Here is a 21,414-nt window from a genome sequence, read left to right as displayed (position 1 = left end):
GTATTATTTCTGCCACTTCCATTGATTTCCTATTACTTACACAACCACACAGACAAGTTCAAAGCTTCTGAAATGTACCCAAGGCAAAAATGACTTTGGGAGATGGTGTAAATACAAATGTTTTCCAATAGTGTATGTGTGTGTGTGTGTGTGTATTCGTGTATATTTATTTTTATTCAGTGTTTAGCAGAGATTGTCAGAATAAGAGGTGGTCACTTAATTATTCTTAAATGTATGCTATCCACTTTAGTGCAAATAAGGACTAGCCAAGGACATAAGATAGATTTATACAAGGTTAAGTGTTTTACTCTCATCTGCATATGTTACAGATAATGGTTGTGCCCATTTCCCTTGAAGATCAAGAGAGGAGTTTAATTGTTTAATCAATAGTCATTTTGTAGAGCTTTCTACAACTGAAAGAGAAAAAGCTACAGTAAGTTGCAATACGAACAGCAGGATAAAGACACACGAAAGGTCGACCTGTTACACAACCTAGAGGACTCATACCACTTTTTTATTATATGGGTTAACTGAATTTTTGTAAATTATTTGTGCGTGTGTGTGTGTGTGTGTGCGTGTGTGTGTGCGTGTGGGGGCGGGGGTCTGCATTTCTGATTCACCCAAATGAGGATGGGTTCCCCTTTTGAGTCTGGTTCCTCTCGAGGTTTCTTCATCTTGTCATCTAAGGGAGTTTTTTCTTGCCATAGTCGCCCCCAGGCTGCTCATCAGGGATAAATACACATCGTTCACCTTCACTCTTAAATTCTGTAAAGCTGCTTTGAGACAATGTCCACTGTGAAAAGAAATAAACTTGACTTAATTCAAGGATCTGTTTTTCCTCATTTTTATGTTTTCCCTCCATGATCGTGATATTATCCCATTTTAAAAATAGACACAGTGCTTGTCGGAAAATTCTTGTTTATGTAGGGTGAGCTGCATATGTCAGGATGGTTAAAGGTGTTTGACGATGTGAGAGTGACTTTTTTTTCTCAAATGTCTCCCCTGAGTGCGTTTACAGCGCCGGAAATCAATCGCACCTCAGTCTCTGTCAACCCGCCGCATCCGCCTCAACACGCACACTGCTACAGTTTCTTCTTCTTCTTCTTCTCTCTCTCTCTCTCTCTCTCTCTCTCTCTCCCACGCTTTTCTGTGGCCGGTCATTCCTGGCGTGATCTGATACCTCAGTCCACGGAAAGTCCACCCTTAACAAATTCAATATTAGCCTGTTAAATTACCATCTTCAGGATTTCTTTTCTAGGAAATTGCTGAGCTTTAACACTTTCTCTGTGGAGTTAAAGTTTATCTACTCAGTATAAACAGATCTCGTCAATTTCAATGAAAGCTAACAAGTTGAGCCTTCTAACTCAGTACCCCCGTGTCATGTAGCTGCACTGCATGTTGGGGTTTCGGATTCACAGCTTCCGGTTTCCATTACTTCCATTTCTACACTGGATTTCGAAGCAATTTAACACTGAATGAGTTTTACAGTGAGTGGTGTATCTATCTATCTATCTATCTATCTATCTATCTATCTATCTATCTATCTATCTATCTATCTATCTATCTATCTATTAATCTAATCTAATCTATCTAATCTAATCACATTTTATGATTTCATTAATGAGAGGAACCTTAATTTTAATATAATGTTTGGTACAATGCAACATTTACTTTCCACCTTGGTCTTCAATTGCATTTGACTTTTGCCCTTTCATAGAAAGAAAAAAAACGTTGCTGTGCATCATGTGAAAATACGAGTACCTGAAATACTAAACACATTTTACTGTAGACATATTTTATGCAGATTGGATTCCTTTAGGATTAGACATAAATATTTAGTTTTTTTTGCTGAGCTGTAATGATTATCTAACTATCTAATGGTTGTTATTTTTTTGTTAAATATGATGCACCAAAGGCATTTAAAATGTGAAGGCATTATCATGTTTTAGTGCTTGGTGGAAATCTGGCTTGTTATTGAATTGTCAGTATCAGAACATATTCTTTGTCCTATAATGACCATGAAGTGTGCCAACACCACACCAAGGATTAATTAGGCCTCAGGAGCTTTGTATTCAACTAACTACATCATTAGGGCTTTTGTTTTGGTTTTAACACCCATCATACACTAAAGTTTTCTTTGAATTATATTGCAGGCATTCATTGACAAAGACTAGAATCTTATTTCTATATTCCAGTTATTTATTTTTAGATTATTTACAATATGCATTTTAAGTTCATTCGATTCTCATTTAAATATAATAGTTGCCTCAAAAAATTATTGCCTGGTCAAAAAGTAACAGTACAGCGAGTCTGCATTGAAGAAGCATCTGCATTTCGCATCAGTGTTATAAAAAAAAAAAAAAAAAAAGTTTACTATTTTTGATCAGTATTTTTTGTAAATAGTGGCCAAGGAAACAAATTCAAGAATTTTACAGTGATGCTGTAGTGATTACATACATACATCAATACATGATTTAGTTGATTTTAATAAATTTAAACACAGAACCATTTGCTCTTATTTTATTGAAGAAATCTAATGCAGTTATTTAAAGTTGGTCTTATTGTGCTTGCATTTGGATTTCAAAAAGTGCTTTGGATGGGCGTGTATGTGTTTTTTGATTGCAAACATGTTATGCTGCAAGTTTGCCAAAGTCAAAGACATGTCTTCCTAGAGTAGTTCTGCATATTGCAATTATTGAAAATGGTATATCTCAACATAAATAAATAATCATGGTATACAATCCCACCAGTGAGATTCGCTTTATTTGATTCAAACCATTTCCGGCTGAATCAGGGTCGATATAAGACAGATTTGATCAAATGTACTAAAGCTATAATTTGAGGACTAATGCAGGAATTTGAATGAAATATTATACGTCTAAGAAACTTTTCCTGAGTGGTGAACTGTCTGTGATTTCATCTGTTATCTTAATTATCTTCTTCCGCCAAACACAGCAATTCCAGCAATTACATTCTCTATGGGTCAAATGTTAATAAAATCCCTCTCTTCTTATCATCTTCCTCTGTCTCATATACTGACAAGTGAACTCGCTGTCCAATCAGAACATTTTTTTCAAAACCGTATTCAAACTTCATCCAATTACAAGCTGTAATAATTCTGTACTCATGTTGGCAATGAAGTCTAATGTAGATACTGGACCTACTCCCAATCGGCAACAACTCGGACCAGAGAATCCTTATTTAATGTTTAAGAGTAGAATGAAGTTGATTAAGAGATTGACATCTCTGAGACATTCAATGGTTTAATCTGGGTTGTGCATTTATTTAGTTTGGTCAGTATGCATGCTACACTTCCAAATGGAGAACAAGCACTGGAGCACTCATTGAGCCTCATTCTGAAATGTCAGTTAAAGCTGCAATTAATTTTTAGTAGTGTCAGCAACGTGTGTTATGTGGAAAACTGTACATGCTTGAAGATCCTGGCTTACTTGTGCATGGAAGAGATGCAGCTAACCAACTGCTCTGCAATGTCTGATTTGTGTCAGAGGACTCCAGTGGGCTACGGAAGATGTTGACTAATTAATTGGGGAAAGGGGCACCAGAGACACCAGAGGTGTGTGTGCATGTGTGTGTGGCTGAATGGCTGTATGTTTACACACCGAGTTGGGTCGTGTGCTAGGCTTGCTCACTGGGAGTGAGCTGGGAAATTGTACTCAGTGGGTGCTCTAGCCGCTTCTGCCTGCTGAGGACACAACAGATGTAGATTTACATACATTTCCAGCATCCTGCACTCTGATGAGATTAGCTGGGAGTACTGGGAGAGATGCATACTTAATGCAGGCTTTGAGCAGGGCCAGGGGAGCTGGGCCCTCAGAGAGCACAGGGGACAAAAGCAGAAGGGGGAAATGTCAAAGCTCGCCAGACGGGAACAGGACAACAAACAGATTGCACTGCTCCTTTAGCTCCCTCCATGACAAGAGGGTGGCAGGATTTACATCTCATAACGGATGCGGCTATGCTGCTGGCAATTATGAGACGATGAAAGATTTCAGAGCTTGTTCAGTATAATCGAGGATTCGGTTTTGGTTTGTTCATGGTGTGACAATCAGTCACGTGGGCCCTTTTTTCCACTGGATATTTTGTGTTTGCCATATGTTCAAACCAAAGCTTGGGTTGATTAGATACGTGTTTTATTTATGTATGCAAAATATTTCAATAGAGAGCCATCTCAGCTCCTGTTTCACTAGTGTCAGTCTATATCAGTGAGTTCCAACTTATTGGGCTGCAAAGCTGTTGGGTGGGCCATTGCTCAAATTAAATTTATATTATCATGTACAATTAGCTCTTTCTCCTTGCCCTAGGAGGAGGTAGTGATCATCTTTATCTTGGTTTAGTTTTGAGCCAATAAACTAACCACAATAAACCACCATTGTGGGCAGAACGTTTTTATCAAATTATATTAATTAATGAGATTGCTGTCTTTATCATTGCATTACAAGGCCATCACAACCCACCACTTTAGCTGCCCAAGCTATGAAGCTGTTCACATGATAATATTAAAATAAGGTGCATAATTGTACTATAATTACTTTTTAGTGTTAATCTTTAAAGGTAAACTGTATTCACATTTTTTGCTAAAGATTTCTAATAAAGGTACAAATGACAAGGACTGATAGTTTAGTACCCCCCTCTTAAAAAAAAAAATTATAACCAGTTTGGTGTGGGTCCGTGGTTTATGCTCTGTATACTATTACTAAAATTAAGATAAGATATACCTTTATTCATCCCACAGTGGGGAAATTTCTTATTTCTTATTTTATATATATATATATATATATATATATATATATATATATATATATATATATATATATATATATATATATATATATAAGAATTGTAGTAATAGTATACAGAGCATTTCTGTATATATAAAACATGTTGAAAGGTGAACCCAAGTAATGGTTTTTATTAAAGCAAGGTCTCCATATGTCTTCTTTTGCTTGTATTCAAAACTTTTTTGTGAGGCAGGTGTTGTTCTTTGAACACTTTTCCTTTATGTTAGAGAAGTCATTGTCACAGCGAATAAATAAATAAATAAGTGCATATATTATATATTTGACAGCTGAGATTCAAACTGCTAGCATTATCCTAAGAGCACATTTTTACAAAACGTATATGTTGTATGTGTGTGTGTGTGTGTGTGTGTGTGTGTGTGTCCACTTAAAAGGTCCTCTTTTATAACTGTTTGGCTACACCTGTTGTACATGTTAGATATCATTATCCCATTGAGGAATACAAAAGAAATATAATAATGTCACACTGCCTCTAGAACAATGTAGTAATCCTATAACCCTTCTGATGCTGCGCACTTTAGTTCAGCATAGTCACTGGCAAAGCATTCTTTAAGTGGTAAATTATGCAGGAGGTACTCAGTCTGCTGCGCTGCTGTCAAGCTCCTGTACAGCCCAAGCTTGTGATTCATAATTAAAATGCTTGTGAAGCCTCTGCTCAAATATGAAAGCTGTGACAGTGTGCCCTTGTCCAAAACCCAAACACATTGCATTGTATTCCCTCCTATTGAGTGCTTTTTTGGCCTTGACATCCTCCAGCTGTTGTCTGCACACCTATAGTTTTGTGCTATTCTCTGCTTCCTGTTCAGGTGATCCTTTCCGTTAAGTGTGTGTCTTAGTAGTTTTACACAGAAACTCCTTCAGGCCTTTGCTCCAGTATGGTGTTGGATCTAACATTTAGCAGAGAGTCCATCAAGAGTCTAGACTGATCTGGATATAGAGATTGAACATCCTCAATAATTATGGCCTTTGTTCATTTACATGTATTAATCACACAGGTGATGGCCCAGTCATCCTGAAAACCATGGGTCAGGCCCCCTTAGACACAAGAGTCTAAACTCAATTATATGCATGATTAGCTTTATCCTAAGCTTTTCCCTGCAGCAGAGACTCATGCTGGATAAGTCACAGGGATGGGTGTGTGTTTGTGTGTATATGTGTGTGCTCTTGAAAGCTACCTCCGAATAGTTACTTTGAATCATTTGTTGTAAGCTGAAGTCAAATGTTTGTCAGCACCTTTTTTTTGTCTCATGCCTCTTATTATCATTCTCTTTATCCTTCCAATTGCCAGTTTTTGTCCCAGCTTTGTATCCAAAGCCAAAAGCCTGCTAGATTGTCATGACAGATACTTCTTTTGATAAGAATTTTGATTGAACAGGAAAGTGGCATTTTTAACCAACACTCCGTGATCCTTCTGGTCCTGTCTCTTATTCTACAGATCTTGGCTTCTGGAAAAGTCAAAGAACAAAAGAAAAGCCTTTGTAGTTGATTCAGGTAGAAAATGTTTTATTAATTGCCATATGCTTATTGATTTGCTCTTTCATGCCAATTCTTTTGTTCTCGCATTCTGGTGGCAGCATAAGGATCTGTAAGTTATGTGGAGTGTCTGGGTGTCCTTTTGATGTGCATGACAGACCCCATGCTAAGTAACACCTGTGCCCAGTCTGGGCATGCCTGCTCTGGTCTATTTGCCTCTGAACCTTTGGACAGACAGTACTAATTGAGGGACGATGTTGGTTGTCGTCTTTTCTGAGATTACCTATTTGGTTGGTTTTTATTGCAGTTCATATTTTTATTCACAGTAGACTGTAAAATCAGTATTCACTTTTACATTTACTGTGCAGATGGGCTGGAGAAACAGGTGGAGATGATCCTCAAACTAATAAGAGAGAACAGCATGAGTCTTCATAATAATGAACACTGTAACATGAAAAGATGGTTTCCTCTTTTTGAATTCATTCCCTGCTTACCATTATTGGATTATTGCATTATTTGGGTGCCCTTTTGCTATCTGAATTCTCAGTGGACAGATTGTATTTACTGAATAGTTAATTATATTATTATCAATAATTACCCAGAAATCCTGTGGTGTACAGCTGATAGGCACTACTTCCACACTAAGTACAATGCATAACGGTGACTTATTATTCAAAATGTTTTTGTCAAGATGGATGCCATAGTGCCCAACTTATATAATTCTATTTGGGAAACATGAATGTTCCTTTTTTCATATGCAACAAGATAGATAATTTAACAGTAATAATTTTAATCAAACATTCACCTTAAGCAATAACAGTAGGTTTTGGATTAAATACATATAGTTATGTTACAGTCCACTTCACAATATTTTGTTTATATTTGAAGAACATGGTAACTCATATACCTGAACAATAAATGAAGGTTAAAGGACACAAAATCAACATGGCTACCATTCCATACTTCAACGCCATGTAACTCAGTCTGGACTGCAGCTAATTGGAACCCACTTCACCATACAACAATACTACAACCTGAAGCATTTGTCCAAGCTCAGTAAGCATTATTTAGAGAGCAAGAAGTCAGCTAGAGTCTTATCTATGATGGAATGGCCTGCCCTGTCTCCAGACCTAAATCCTATTGAACTGCTCTAGGATGAATTGCATTGCAATATCAGAAAGAAGTTTAACAAGAGGCATGGCAAAGTATTTTAGCTGAAATACTGGACTTCTTATTGGAAAGTCAAACACCAGAACTGCTGTTCCTGGGCCCTTAAGAAAAGCCCTTAACCCTCAACTGCTCATTGTATAAATGAGAATGAGAATAATTTTAAGTCTCATGGGTAAGAGAATATCTGCCAAAGGGCATAAATATAAAAAATATTTTGTAATTGCAGGATAAAATGCTGGTTCCCAAAGTATTCATGATCAGTCTGATGTCTCACTTACTGCTGCTCCAGAACAGTGCTGAAAAGTACAGTATTACACAGTGAAAGGATGAGTGCATTTCAGACACACCTAATTTTTATTTAGTAGCTCCTTAGTTTGATGTTTTTTTTTCTGTGTTAACCAGATGCATAGAATGTTTCCTTTATATACCTGAATTTTAGATCAGCTTTTCTGGCTAACTCTTTACTGTTCAATCTTTGTGTGTCATAGCCAACATTTGGTGGTAAAAGTGGTAAAATAAACTGGAGATAAATGAGAGATTTATGGTGATACCTGTGCCAGCAGGAGAAAGTAGACACAACTGGCCACATTATAGCCATGTACCCTGATGCTGCCCATGGCTTTGAGCCCCACTGTGCCATCTTCAGAAATGGACAGCTTAATCCCTGTCGCTAAAAAGAGACCAGCTAGTGGATGCAGCTCACTATTTAGTACGGAGATATCACTGTAATGCTCAATAGAATGCTTCAAACTAAAAGCACTTGTTGAAGGGTAAAAAACGTAAAATGTGACCCATCTATAATTCTCAAAAGTTCTTCAAACACATCACAGATAAGTGTCACTGACTGTATTACTACACCTAAAAAGCTTGATTTCCTAAAGTACTTCCTTCTTTTATCAAAGGAAATCAGGAGTTTTACACTGTTGTGGTGAATATGTGCTGATAGATGTCAGCCCCTCTTCATTCGGAATTCATGAGCTCAATGACATGAGGACTTCTATCTCAGCACAGATTTAGTACATTATTAAAATCTTTTTGATCCACACTTCTTTGATATTCCTCATTAAAGATTCACTTTTTAGATGTAAATATGAGGAGCCAAGGGAGCTGTTACAGGGTAACACCCACACACTCTGCCTGTCTATTTGAATGTTTGAAACTTGACAGCTGGGAGGAATAAAAGAGTGAGAGTTAAAGACTGTGTCCAGCTACACACGCTACAGTCAAAAATCTTTACTAACACTTGAACCATGACGACATATCAATATTTATATTTTATTATTAACCACCCTCACAGCTCTAGGGTCTCAATTTTGACCCTGTTCAGGTTACTGCCTCTGTTCATCCTTTGTCCTCTGTCCATTTCCTCCAAAACCATGCTGATTGGTGAACCTGTGTATGTCCTGCAAAGGCCTTGTGTCCCATTCTTGATGAATTCCCACCTCATTGCCAGTGTGGCTATCCCAGGATAGATTCTGGATCTACCATGGCCCTGACCAGGATAAAGTATTCACTAAAAATAGGAAGACTGAATGAGTTGTTAAATGTGTATGAAAAACAGTGTGGTCATGTAGGTTCATTGTTTAAATACCATCATCTGTTTTCTACCATCTAGATGTTTACCATTTATCAATAAAGGTACTCTTACTAGGAACCTTTAAGTAATTGAGTGAATATTTAATTGCAAGGTTGTTGCATGTTTGCGTGTGTGTTGCCATTGGATACATGCCTAATGATTTATCTATTTTACATATTTACATGTAAAAGCTCACAGTGATGTGATGATTTGGTATGAACAAGATGATAGGGATAATACCCAGGACATAATTTATTACCTAAGTACCCTGTGGACTACATGGAAGTGTGTGTGTGTGTGTGTGCAAGCATGCATATGCATATGTTGGATTGGCACTGTTGGAGAAGTGGCGGAAGGAACACATATGCCGCTAGGAAATACTGGATGGAGACATGGGGTGGAAGAGCAGGGGGCCTGGGGTGGTGTGTCTATATAATTGTGTATTTGTTTGTGTGTTTGTGTTTAACAACCAAAGTGACAGCAGATTTAAGAGGTTTATTGTTGTGTGTGTGTGTGTGTGTGTGTGCGTGCGTGCGTGTGTGCGTGCGTGTGTGTGTGTGTGTGTGTGTGTGTGTGTTTGTGTGTGTGTTTGTGTGTGTGTGTGTGTGTGTGTACACACGCACAAGTGTGTTACCGGAGGAGGGGCAACAGGCCGCAGGGGTGTAGGTAGTGCAATTTAGGCGGATTAAAGGGCTGATAAGGAGCCAGAGAGGGAGTGAGGTGAGAGGCTTGGGTGCCTGAGCACTGATCCCGACAGCTGTTGGAGCTCAGGCTTTCCTCAGCAGGAGCTACACACACAGACACGAGTCTCGTACCACAAACTGACTCATGATAGCAGGAGGAACATTTTCATGTGGGGGTTATTTTATATCTGCTGTGATGGTGAAAAAAAATTGATTAATTTTTAAACCTGTAAGTCATGCTGACAAAGTAACATGACAGGCTGGCTAGGGTATGTTTCTAAAACTGCCTCAGTGGGCTCTTATACCATATTGGATTTCGGAATCTGTTAAAGTCTTCAGTGAGTGCTGAATAAAGTGTGCAACAGACACTCTTTTTGTGATTTACCCTTCACTCTCTGAATTGCTCAGTTTAAGTTTTTTTTTTTTGTGTGTTTTTTTTTTAAGTAGGTCCCAGTCGAGCTTCTCAGGTAAAACTAGCTTTTGTGGATGCCACATACCTCCTTTCCAACCAAGTTTACTAGTATAGGTGTGACATGCCTCCTTTCAGCACTTCTTCTTCTTTTATGTAGATTCAAAGCAAGTGGCAAAGCTGTCACTGGTGTGGCGACGTCAGCCTGACTGCTTACAATAGCTTTTGATTATTGGCTCAGTGTGGTTTCTTGTCTGGTTTGTTTGCTGAGCAGACTCTCCTTGTCACCTCTGCACAGTACACACAAACACTCGAGGTATTGGGGGATTTGCGAGGAAAGGAACGAACAATATATATGTATATATTGCATGAGTCGGAAAAAATGGTGGGACAGTAATTTATTCTACAAATTCAGTTCAATAATTACTGTAATGTCTGGGTGGTCGTCTTAATACAAATAAGCTAACACCTATACAGGATGCCTATGTGCAGAAATAAATTGGGCCTTACCATATGAGATATAAAATAAATCACCAAAAAATGCTCAAAGTAGAAAAATGCAATTATCTATATTTGTGCCTTTCTATTTGAAATGAAGGAGCTCATTCACAAAAGCGATATTTGCCAGTCTTGGTATCCTACGCATTATTCAAGTACAAAACAAAACATATTTATCATTGTCTTTTAATCACATCAAAAAGAAATATAGTGCCACCCCAGGGTGTTGGCAGGAGTATGCAGTGCTCTGTGATATTATTGTTTCCAGTGCTGCTAAACAATCTTGGAAATTGACTTAGAATAAATGTATTTTAAATATGATAACTCAAGGCTGCCCTAGTGAATACAGAGGCACTCTTTGTCAATTGTTTTCAGAGGGCACAGTACAATAAAGATTAGGCACGCTGTGTTATACGGAGCTATTAAGCCTTCAAGCACTGCTATTCAAACTGGTCCAATTTCCCAAATATATTCCCTTCTCTTGACCTTAACCAAGTGCCTCGGGAAGGAGATGACATGAGTGCAAAAAAAAAGCTGTTCCCTTATTATTTCCAGAAATATACAATGTCTGAAATAATTTCTAATATATTCTTACAAGCAGATTTAGAGCAACATAATAACTTTGAAATTACAGTTAATGTCTATAAAGTGGACACTTTAAGAAAACAAAACAATGACAGCCAAGATTTATCACAGTGATTATGCTTCAGTTATTTTCCAGAAATATTTGATAGGGTAATCAGTATGAAACTTATTCACTGTATGTGACAGTTTATCATGAGGAAACTCTTCCTTGTTTACAAGTTAGCTTATATGTTGGTTTCCTGGTCTATCTGTTCTTTCAGGCTGAACAAGACCTTGAGCAGAAAGACAATCCAAGATGGTAGCTTTTAATTAGCCAGTCATCCTTTGCACTACCATCATCCCTTCACCAGATATACTTATCACATGGAGCATGTGACAACAGCAGTCCTGTGTTTAGCTGCAGTGGCTTTGCGGTGCATGGCATATTTGTGTGCTTGAAGAGGAACTGCTGAGGGACACAGAGGCAACTCCTGCTTCTAATGATCCTTTCAATTAGATAGAAACCCTGAGGCGCTCACACAGCTGCCTGCTTAAAACACCTCCATCTCGTAACGCCTGTCTGCGCTGCTGTGCTGTGCTGCGGCATTTAAGTCAATATTATTTTAAAGACCGCCTCCCATCTATTATTGAGTAAATTGAGCCATCAGTGTCTCTGGACATTTTGGGCCTTAAATGAAATCTATTTGCTAATGCCTGGAGGACTTGCACATTTGAAGCAGTGAGACTGATTAAACAGAATACACAGGAGGGCTTATTGTAAGTGCAGTTGAAATATCTGTTAAAGAATATATCAGCTACAGTTTAGTGTCAGAGAAGGTAAATATAAAATAATGCAATGCTTGAATTTCTCCCGTATAACTTTCATCACAAATAGAATCAAGGTGAGAGTTTTAAGTAATCACACTGATAATCTTCCCTTCAGTCTGACCTCGAACCAATGAATCCACAAGTTAATATAAACAACACCTTTGCAATTCAGCCATCCTGCCCATCAGCTGGCCGTTAGTGCCTTCTCACTATGCAGGAAAAGTCTCCTTAGTCGCTATCGATCGGTCAAGAATCAATGCTTTTAAAAGCCTTACACACTCTTTAGTTACGAGCCAAAGCGTGCATGTTGTGCTCTGACCTGGCTCTATTGATTAGAAGGAGGAGGTGGTGAGAGGAAAGAGGGATGGACAGTGTTCTTTTCTCACACTGACTCTTCCTTTCCGCTCGTCTGACTTTTCAAGGTATGGAATAACCATTTCCATTAATGTCATATTTTTCCTCTGTTGTAAAATGTTGTTTTAATGCCTCATAATTGGTTTCACTTTCCTGTGCTACAGGAAAGACCATGAAGGAGAGCGATAAATTATATCCATACTGACTGTTATTCACTCACTGCCATGATGAAGACTTTGTCCTCTATCTGTTCTTACAGTTCTGCCATCAATGCTTTCCTATGACTTCATCTTTACAAGACATTTTCCAAAAAAACAAAAAAAACAGGTTCATTTAAAACTATAACTTTTCAAGATCTTTAATCTGACCTTGCAATGTGGGCTTAACCACATCACTGGACATTTTGAAGATTTAAATATCAGTCTAGGATTCATTTAATATGTTGACAAAATATACGCCCTTCAATTAATACAGGTTAAAGTGGTTATTTGATATGTACGTCAAAGGAATTTTAGAAGGTTTTGTGTGGTAACAGAGTGGAAGAAAACGGAATAAGCACACATAGATTTTTCAGATGGCTCATCATTGGGATTTGTTTTGGTTAGTGCTTACCAGCGCTGCTTGCATTCCTGACATCTGCAGTAAGGTTTCTAAAAATGCACTGAATGCACTAATGTGTCTCTGAATATAGCCTTGAGTGAAAATAAATATCCTTGTCAGAAAAACCTTTTTAGAGTATCAGGGTAAACATGGAAGAGTAAAAGAAGTGGGAAGATATAATTTGGTGTGTAATATTAGAAGGAACGTATATGGTCGGCTTTTTTCCATTACGCTTTTTTTGTACCTGTAGAACTGAAAAATATCTCTTCACCATGTTTATATACCAGACTCCAACTTTGATTTTACCCTAGGGATTATGTCTTTTTCTGTGATGCTGCTGCTCCTTTTCAGGGCTTTGTGAGCAGAAAAGTGGCATTACCTCTGTAAGCCAAGAGGCCTGAGACGATTCTCTGATGTTTGTTGCTGTTGGACCCTGCAATGCCAGTGGTAATAGGGAATCTGAGGTAATCGCATCTTTCTTCTGTAGAGTTTACTACATTTTCAACTTACACATTTAATCCCTTTTAAAACTGCCTTTGGCATTTTTAGCTCCTTACTGTTGCTATACTGATAGAATATAGCAAAACATATTTTTATAAGAAGATGGTTTGTGGAGCGTGAATTTAATATCTCGTCCACTAAACCATGTGCCATAATCTCTCGATTATAAATTTGCACTTTGTGTATTAAAACTCTTGCTTCACCTATTACATTATGAACAGGAGGGCAGTTTTTTTTATTATTTAGTGTTTTGCCTGAAAGCAAATTGGAAATAAAACAGTCTCTGAAGAATGTGGTGATTCTAACACTGTGGAAATATTTCGATTTTCTAAAGATTTTCCACTATATAAAGATTATGTACTTTGATATTGTGTGACAGAATTTCATGCTAAACATCTAGTATAAGTTTCAATAACCAACACAAAAAAAAAGCTACCAGTGCTCAAGTTTCTCAACTGTAACTTAGTCTAGGTGTTAATCACATCTTGCTGAAGGCAAATGGAAATAGAAACCCAAAGTGAAAGTATCTTGGATATCTTAACCTTTCCCTGGTAAATCAACAAAATTACTGTCCACACTATGATTTGTTAACACTCAGGGAAAGCACTGTAAATCAAACCATATATAATTTATTGGCCACACAAAATCTCTGTAATAAAATCAAATATTACAATTGTGAATTAAAACCATAATTGAACGGACATTCCACTCGATTGCCTGTATGATAAAAAATAGCCTACCTTAAACAACACTATAATATCTGTCAGACCGGAAAAGTGTACGTTTGCTTAAATTCGATGGGGAATTAATGATATCCTAATATTTTTTTTTTTTTACAAACGCTGAGTAAATTCTAGAAATGTAAAGGTGTGAATTAACTTTGGCCTTTTCCGCCGCTCTGCTTTCACGTGGATGGATTAGCAAAGAAGCAATAGTTTTTACTTTATAGTAATTCAAACATAAAATTTCATAAAATTCCCTTTCCGAATACAAAAAGCTTCATTTATACAAGATTTGCAGTCACGTATGGGCTCTACGGCAACCGGCTGATTTTCTCATTATTACCCTTATCTAATGAAAATCCAGTTTTTCATCCCAGAGAGGATAAATAAAACGGAGTAAACCCGATTAAGAGGCATATTTAGCGCTTGGAGTGCGCCTCGGCCTCTGCCAGCTCTTTGCACAAGTCGGCAGCTGTGTTTCCTCTGGCCGCTCTGTGCAGCGCCGCTTCGCTTAATCCCGAGCTGGAGGCGCGAGCTGCCGGTCCGAACGCGCTGTAGTTCGTGAACGCAGGATAAAAAGCAGAAGCGTAGTAGAAGTGCCTGGGGAGGAGAGGAGCCCGTGTGGGCGACCTGGAGGGCGAGAACGTGCCCGTGCTGATGATAACCGGACTCTGAGCAGCTCCGCATGTTTGGAGCCGCTCACCACTAGGTTTATCCGACGTGGCGATCTCGGCCAGAGACCACAGTTTGGGTTTGGGAGCCGGGTTCGTAGAGTGAATGACAGATGTTCCAAGGCCGCTCTCTCCAGGGGGCTTTACCGCGCTCGGGGAGTCTCCCTGATCTACAGGCGTCTCTGGCCCGACTCTCTCCGGACCGCTTTGGAGAGAGGAGGTAGTGGGTAATAGAGACTCGCACCCTGCCCGCAGCTCTGCGTCTCTCCGAGCGGAAGAGTCAGTAAGACAGTCCGCTTCATCATCAGTGTGTTCTGTGTGCTTCTCACTCGTGATTAATCCTGGACTAACCGGGAGGCCTGAAAGAAAATGAAAGAAGTGTTTAATAATAATAATAATAATAATAATAATAATAATAATAATAATACTGTACTCAAATTTAAGCATTTTGACACATCGTGATTTACCTAATTCTTTGGTCGACTCTGCCATTTCAGCTGCCTTAACCGGCTCCTCGTCATCATTTTTTTCCAAATCGATATTATCTTCTTCATCTTCGTCCTCGCTTCTGTTCCGTGGGGTCCAAGTCATCTTGTTCTCCTTCTTTAGTCTCCTTCGCGCGTTGGCGAACCAGGTGGACACTTGGGTTAGGGTCATTTTGGTAATGATGGCCAGCATGATCTTTTCCCCCTTGGTGGGGTACGGGTTCTTCCTGTGCTCGCTCAGCCAGGCCTTCAGCGTTGCGGTGGCGTCCCGCGTGGCGTTCTTCCGATACGCGGGGTCCCCAAGCGGGAACGCGCCCAGCGGCGCACCGTACGGGTGCGCGTAACCCAGAGAGGCGGCCAAACCCGGGGACGGTTCATACGGGGAACCCTGGAACAAGATATTATTATAGATATTATTTTAATCTCTCTCTCTCTCTCTCTCTCTCTCTCTCTCTCTCTCACACACACACACACACACACACACACACACACACACACACACACACACACTTAAAGATCCCATCAACCATCAGAAAGGACAGACTTTTCCTTTTTAAACCTGTAGTTTATTCATTATTTTATTTGTAGTTATTTTTTAAATTATTTTGTTTTTGTATTTGTTCAAAATAAAGTCCCAAAGCTTGGCTAAATGAATACTGTATAACTAAAAATAATAATAAAAAACCCTACATAAATGTAGAAAATTAACATGTAGCCTACAGTCTATATCATTAAATCAATTATCCTAAATCGGTGTCTTTAATTGTGTGTTTTTTTGTGGGTTTTTTTTAGCTCTTTTATAGACTTTGCTTTGTGCTGACATTTTATTTATTAATAGTTATTTGATAATGAAACAACGAAATTAGAAGAGTTGTGTTCATTTAAATAAGATTATGTCGTGTTTGGGGAAGTGTTTCTATTTTACGAATACTTTATTATTATTTCTGTTAATGGACGCACAAGTTTGAGTTAAGCTCATGGTATATATTTGTCTAAAAAATCATTTTCATTTGTGTGCATAAAAACCGGTGTGTAAAAGTTTCAGGAATTCTAAACATCACGATCATATCTCAGGAGTTCTCTCTGGCCATTACAGGACTCACCACGAATGAGGAGAATTGTGGAGCGGATGCGGGCTCTGATCCGTACTGAAGCGAACTGAAGGCTGGAGTTTGGCTGGTGAACGCTGTAGATCCTGCGTACGGCGCAAACGCGGAGCCCGAGCTGGAGTTCCCTCTGCTCAGCTCATCCGCGCGCGGCGCCGCCAGCACACTCGAGCCGTACGAAGGACACGAGTAGAGAGCCAGAGGAGTGGACGCCTGGTACAAGTAGCCCGGAGGGTATGCCATGCTGAAAATCCCAGCCAAACGATCCAGTGAAATATCTGCCCTGCTTCCCACGAGTTCCTCCCGGACGCGGTCACATTGGCACGGAGTCGCGCGCTGTGAAGACTGTTAACGCGCACGTGGAACATTCACAAGTACCTACAGTGAATTAAACATGGAATTGATGGAGAAGACGTCTGGTCATTGCCAATCGGCTTTCCTTCAGATCATCTCCATTAGCTCTGGTCTCCGTTTATCCGACCGTAAAAATAAAATGGCCTTTATGTGGAGCAACTTGTCGGATGAAAATAAATAAAAAGGGGGTCGGAAAGCGCTCAGGGTGAAGAATGAAAAGACTTATTCCGCTGTTCCCTGTGGCGGAGGCTACAGGATCTTCAGCGACAGGAATTGGAAGGGAAGAAGGAAAAGCTCATGCTGAGTTTCCTGCGTCCATCGCGATAATTGGCGGACTGCCTTTCTCTCTCTCTCTCTCTCTCTCTCTCTCTCTCTCTGTCGCTCGCCCTTTCTCTCTCTCTCTCACTTACACACACACACACACACACACACACACGCTCATGAACTACCTACACAAACAGCGTTATCACATAGCAACTTATGTTTTTTGTAATTATTGCTCTAGTTTAATGTTAAAATTAATTAAAGAATTTCCTTCTCAATTAAAGCATTACTTACTGTCAGGCGTGTGTGTGTTTGTGTGTGTGTGTGTTTGTCGGCGCGGTAATGGAGCGGCAGAGGACGCAAGAGAGTTGGGCAGTGTTCAAGATCTTTCCTGGGATAAACAATGACATTATGACCAAAATTAAATCAACACGAGTTCCTTCAAGCCGATAGCAACTGAACAAGAGTTTTACAAGGATTCAGCACTGGAAGAGTTAAAAGCCAGCGAGAAAACAGTGCAAGAAACGTGTGTGTGTGTGTGTGTGAGGAGAACGCAGCGTGGATGAGACAGCATTTAACCAGCAAGCATACAGGTAGGCCTGCATCACATCCCTCCACATTTACTTGTTGTTTGTTGTCTGTTAGTTTTTTTTTTTGCTAATGAGATTAATTCAGCCAGCTAGAAATGAGAGTAGAACTAGTAGGGTAGTGTTGTGTAGGCTTTTCACTATTGGAAAGGTCAAATTTGTCAAACCTTTCCTGAGTGAACAGAAAGGGTTCAGTGTATTTTTTTCAGGATGTCACACAAATAGGCATCTGTCAAGACAAGTTTTTGGTTTCTTCTCGACCTATCTGAGTACACACTGCGGTCAATAATCTCATTGGTGGCTGCTATTAATAGGAGCCGCTGCCTAACAGACCCACACTGAGTGCAGCGTGAGGTCAACCGAGAGAAAGTTATTGGAAAAATTATTTCATGCAATTTATATAGGATCTTTGATGAATTCTTAATCTAGAAAAAAGGGATTTTTATCTGTCTGTTGCCCTCATTTGTCTGTCAATAATATTTGTTCATCATATCTGATGAAATGCCATTTCTCAGTCAATCATCTGTTTGTTATTTATTTTATTTTTTGCAGCTGTCAGTTCCTTGGAGCAGTAGGAGCCTGCAGTGTTATGAGGAAGGTAACTGTACTGTGTGAGATGGGAGAGTGCTGACGATACAGCATGTGCAGTCATGTTTATATTACACAGTTATTTGGTTTATTATCTATTCTGTACACTGTTTCTACAGCATCAGAGTGATTGTGCCACTTCGTACCCGAAACAGAGACTGTCAAACAAACAAATAAAAGACAGCTTATTTCCTATCACATTAACTGTGATTGATTTATCAGTGACACACCGCAGGTAGCATTGATTTTTCTGAAGACTCATAAAGCACATAATTTACCATCATAACCGCAGGGTGGCATCAAACAGTTACAGCTCTGGAATGGCGTGGAAAGCTAGTCTCCTGTCGGTGACAAGACAAATGATTCATAATGTGCTTAGCTGCTGTAGACTGTACTTTTATTTGAGAATGAGTCAATAACCCCAGTGGCTAAATGAATATTGATTGAATATAATGAAGCTTGAATAATGGGTGAACACACAGTGCTCCTCAACAGCCTTCTTTTTTTCTCAGAGCATTCCTCTGTAATGCTGGTAGATGGCCTCATGTACTGAGATGAAATGTTGCAGTCTGTAACAACAACAACACTGGAAACACCACTGAAGTTGCTTGTGTAAACTTGTTATTTGGTACGTTAGCATCTGTCTTCTACAGCCTCTGTTTAACATTTGTAGCGAGTTATTTCCTGCTTTCTCAATTACTGAGAATAGCGAATGAGAATGATCCATCAATTCTAAGTCAATAAACAACTAATATCCTTTAGGATATTTGTTACTCCAGTTTAATACTTGAAAGTAAATTGGATTAATGAAGATCACTGAGTTGTGATAAATTAAAAGCAACAGGTTTGTGCTGTTTAAATAAGATTCTTTATTTTTTCTAAGACTTAACTTCAGGCAAAGATTAGAGATTAGCAAAGATTTGCACTAACTAGTTTAATTCCTGTATGTTTATATTTACTCAACACTCCTAAATCCTGTTTGGTATTTCCTGTCCAGAGACCCTCTCTGCTGTATCCTTTTTTAAGTTAGTGCTAACAATAACCGTGCTTAAAGCGTAGTTTTCCCGTGGTTTGTTTTGACCTCAGTCGGATCTTTTGGTTTTACACTCTTTAGTATAGTCTGAAGTGTTGTAGGTATCAAATGTCCTTAGTGCAAAACAAACTCTAAAAAGCAGCCTTACTATTCAGCATGGATTAACTAAAGTGTCTGAAACAGCTGTGGACTGAAAATCTTAATGTTTGTAAGCCTCCCTCTCTTCTGGCTTAATGCAATGCATATGCACTTCTAAATATGCTTTAGCAGATACAGATGTATGTTTTATGGAAAGTTAAGTGTCACAGTTAGATTTCTTTCCACTTTATAAACAAGATGTCTGTTTCAAACTTTAGTAATAAAAAAAATAATGGTTTTATTGATGATGCATTTGTTTATTAGACATTTTTGTGCATAGTTCTTTTAAACAGATCCTTTGAAAATAATATTCAGAAAGATTCAATGCTCTCATTTATTCACACACCAATTAGCCATAGCCTAAATAGGGATAAATGATCAGTGGCCACATGCGGACAGCATTCCTAATTAATTACAAGAGCTTGAATTACACTTACAGTCATTACAGCCAGAAAAACAATTCCTCCTGTTACAAGTCCTTGTGTAACCAATACCCCTTGGGTATGGATGTTTGGAGTGGGTTGAATGGACAAACGTTTTTCCGAAACATTCTTTTCTAATGAAAGAGATGACATATCAGTGGAAATGGAGGAGAGAACAGCTGTGACATGAACAAAGCACTGTGGGACATTTTAATGTGACGTCTCATTGGTGGGCGCTGTACGAACCACAGAACTCATGCGATTGCATTCCAGTTTCCAGTTTTCCCTGGCTCCCAAGAGGAGTTGATTTGGTTTAGTCTTTAGTGAGGTTTCTAATTTTGTGAAATCCTTGTTAGTCTGTGGAGGAGCTTTGGAACTGATCTATCCATGGTAAATAACTGGTAAATAAATGGTGGAAATGAAGGAATGATTAAATGTCTATTGGATGATCTCATTCTTTTCTCTTCAGGTTGACAGTAGATAGATCACAGATCAGATTTTTTGTACTGACATCAGTTTTAAAGTGCCTCGTGACTATAGCACTATCAGAAATATTCACTGTTGCTGCTGTGGCCCTAATGAACATGGCCAGCACTATAAATGGCATGAGCCCCTGTGGGATTCTGCTGCCCAAATGAAGTGCAGCGGAGGTTGAGCCGGGACTGAAGTGTGACAGATGAACTGTGGTTAATGGCCACTTACAGAGAGGTCTCATCTCCACTGGGCCATGCATGCACATCAGCAGGTGACTAAAGCAGCAGCTCTACTTGTCAAACTGTCCCATTACTGCCTAATGAAGAGTAATCATGCTGCTGTTGAGTGAAATGTTATTCTTGGCTAAAAGGTATTTGTGCTTGTCAGCCAGTTTTAGGTTAGGGCGGAGTATAGGGAGGTTATACATTTATGATTATATCAGGTGAAGGATGTAGCCAAATATGTACCTCTAAACTTCAACTTGACAATTTATTACAATATGTAAAATAGATAGTGGGTTAACGGTGGCTTAAAACCTGTATGTTCAGATATTTTCAAAGGATTTTAACAGGGCAGATTTGCCAATAATTAAACTTTTTATCACCTAATAATCAATACATTGTGCTTTTTTAAAAAAACATTTCTGTCACAAAACTGTTTTTTTTCCTTGAAGTCATTAATACAAAAACAAAGCTTGTAAAGTTATTGGGAAAACAAAGAAAGTACTCTGTCCTGAAATCTGAGATGGAAAAGATACTTCCACTGGAGAATCCTAAATAAAAGTTAAAAAGCTATCCTGAAAGAAAACATCACCTTGTCATTGTGTATCTATTCTTTTGTCTAACAAGACCACATGTTTAAAATGTTTATTATTAGTATTAGATTATTTGGAAATTTCACCATACACGCCCTTTTGAATCAGCTGTCAATATAGGTATGATCAGAGCAAGCACATCAGCATGATAGCTATATAATCAGAACTTTTACATTTAAAAAGAACCATGAATATAGTTAGATAAATCCTCTAACACACTTAAACCTATTTTGTTGTTTGTGAAAATGTCAACGATGCCATTTGTTACCTTATTCATTAGCAG

The 21,414-nt window shown here is 38.7% G+C and overlaps 1 protein-coding gene and 2 long non-coding RNA genes across 3 annotated transcripts; 2 read left to right on the top strand and 1 right to left on the bottom strand.

Moving 5' to 3' along the window:
* The first annotated feature begins 1,093 nt into the window (after window positions 1-1,093).
* Window positions 1,094-16,584, top strand: LOC124391876. The gene is made up of 3 exons (XR_006927054.1): window positions 1,094-1,487; window positions 13,324-13,436; window positions 16,448-16,584. It is a non-coding gene; the product is annotated as an uncharacterized LOC124391876 (long non-coding RNA).
* Window positions 14,083-17,644, bottom strand: irx5b (iroquois homeobox 5b). Its single transcript, XM_046858547.1, has 3 exons — window positions 16,455-17,644; window positions 15,334-15,739; window positions 14,083-15,225 (listed from the first exon to the last, which is right to left on the bottom strand). Exons 1-3 carry the CDS (start codon window positions 16,698-16,700, stop codon window positions 14,615-14,617), a joined length of 1,263 nt encoding a protein of 420 aa, XP_046714503.1. The 5' UTR covers window positions 16,701-17,644; the 3' UTR covers window positions 14,083-14,614.
* On the top strand, window positions 17,532-18,454 carry LOC124391875. The gene is made up of 2 exons (XR_006927053.1): window positions 17,532-17,668; window positions 18,215-18,454. It is a non-coding gene; the product is annotated as an uncharacterized LOC124391875 (long non-coding RNA).
* Window positions 18,455-21,414: the final 2,960 nt, after the last annotated feature.

Source organism: Silurus meridionalis, chromosome 10 (assembly GCF_014805685.1).
Source record: "Silurus meridionalis isolate SWU-2019-XX chromosome 10, ASM1480568v1, whole genome shotgun sequence".
NCBI lineage: Eukaryota > Metazoa > Chordata > Actinopteri > Siluriformes > Siluridae > Silurus > Silurus meridionalis.
Note: the sequence above shows the minus strand (reverse complement) of the source record. Positions and strands in the feature narration are given on the sequence as shown.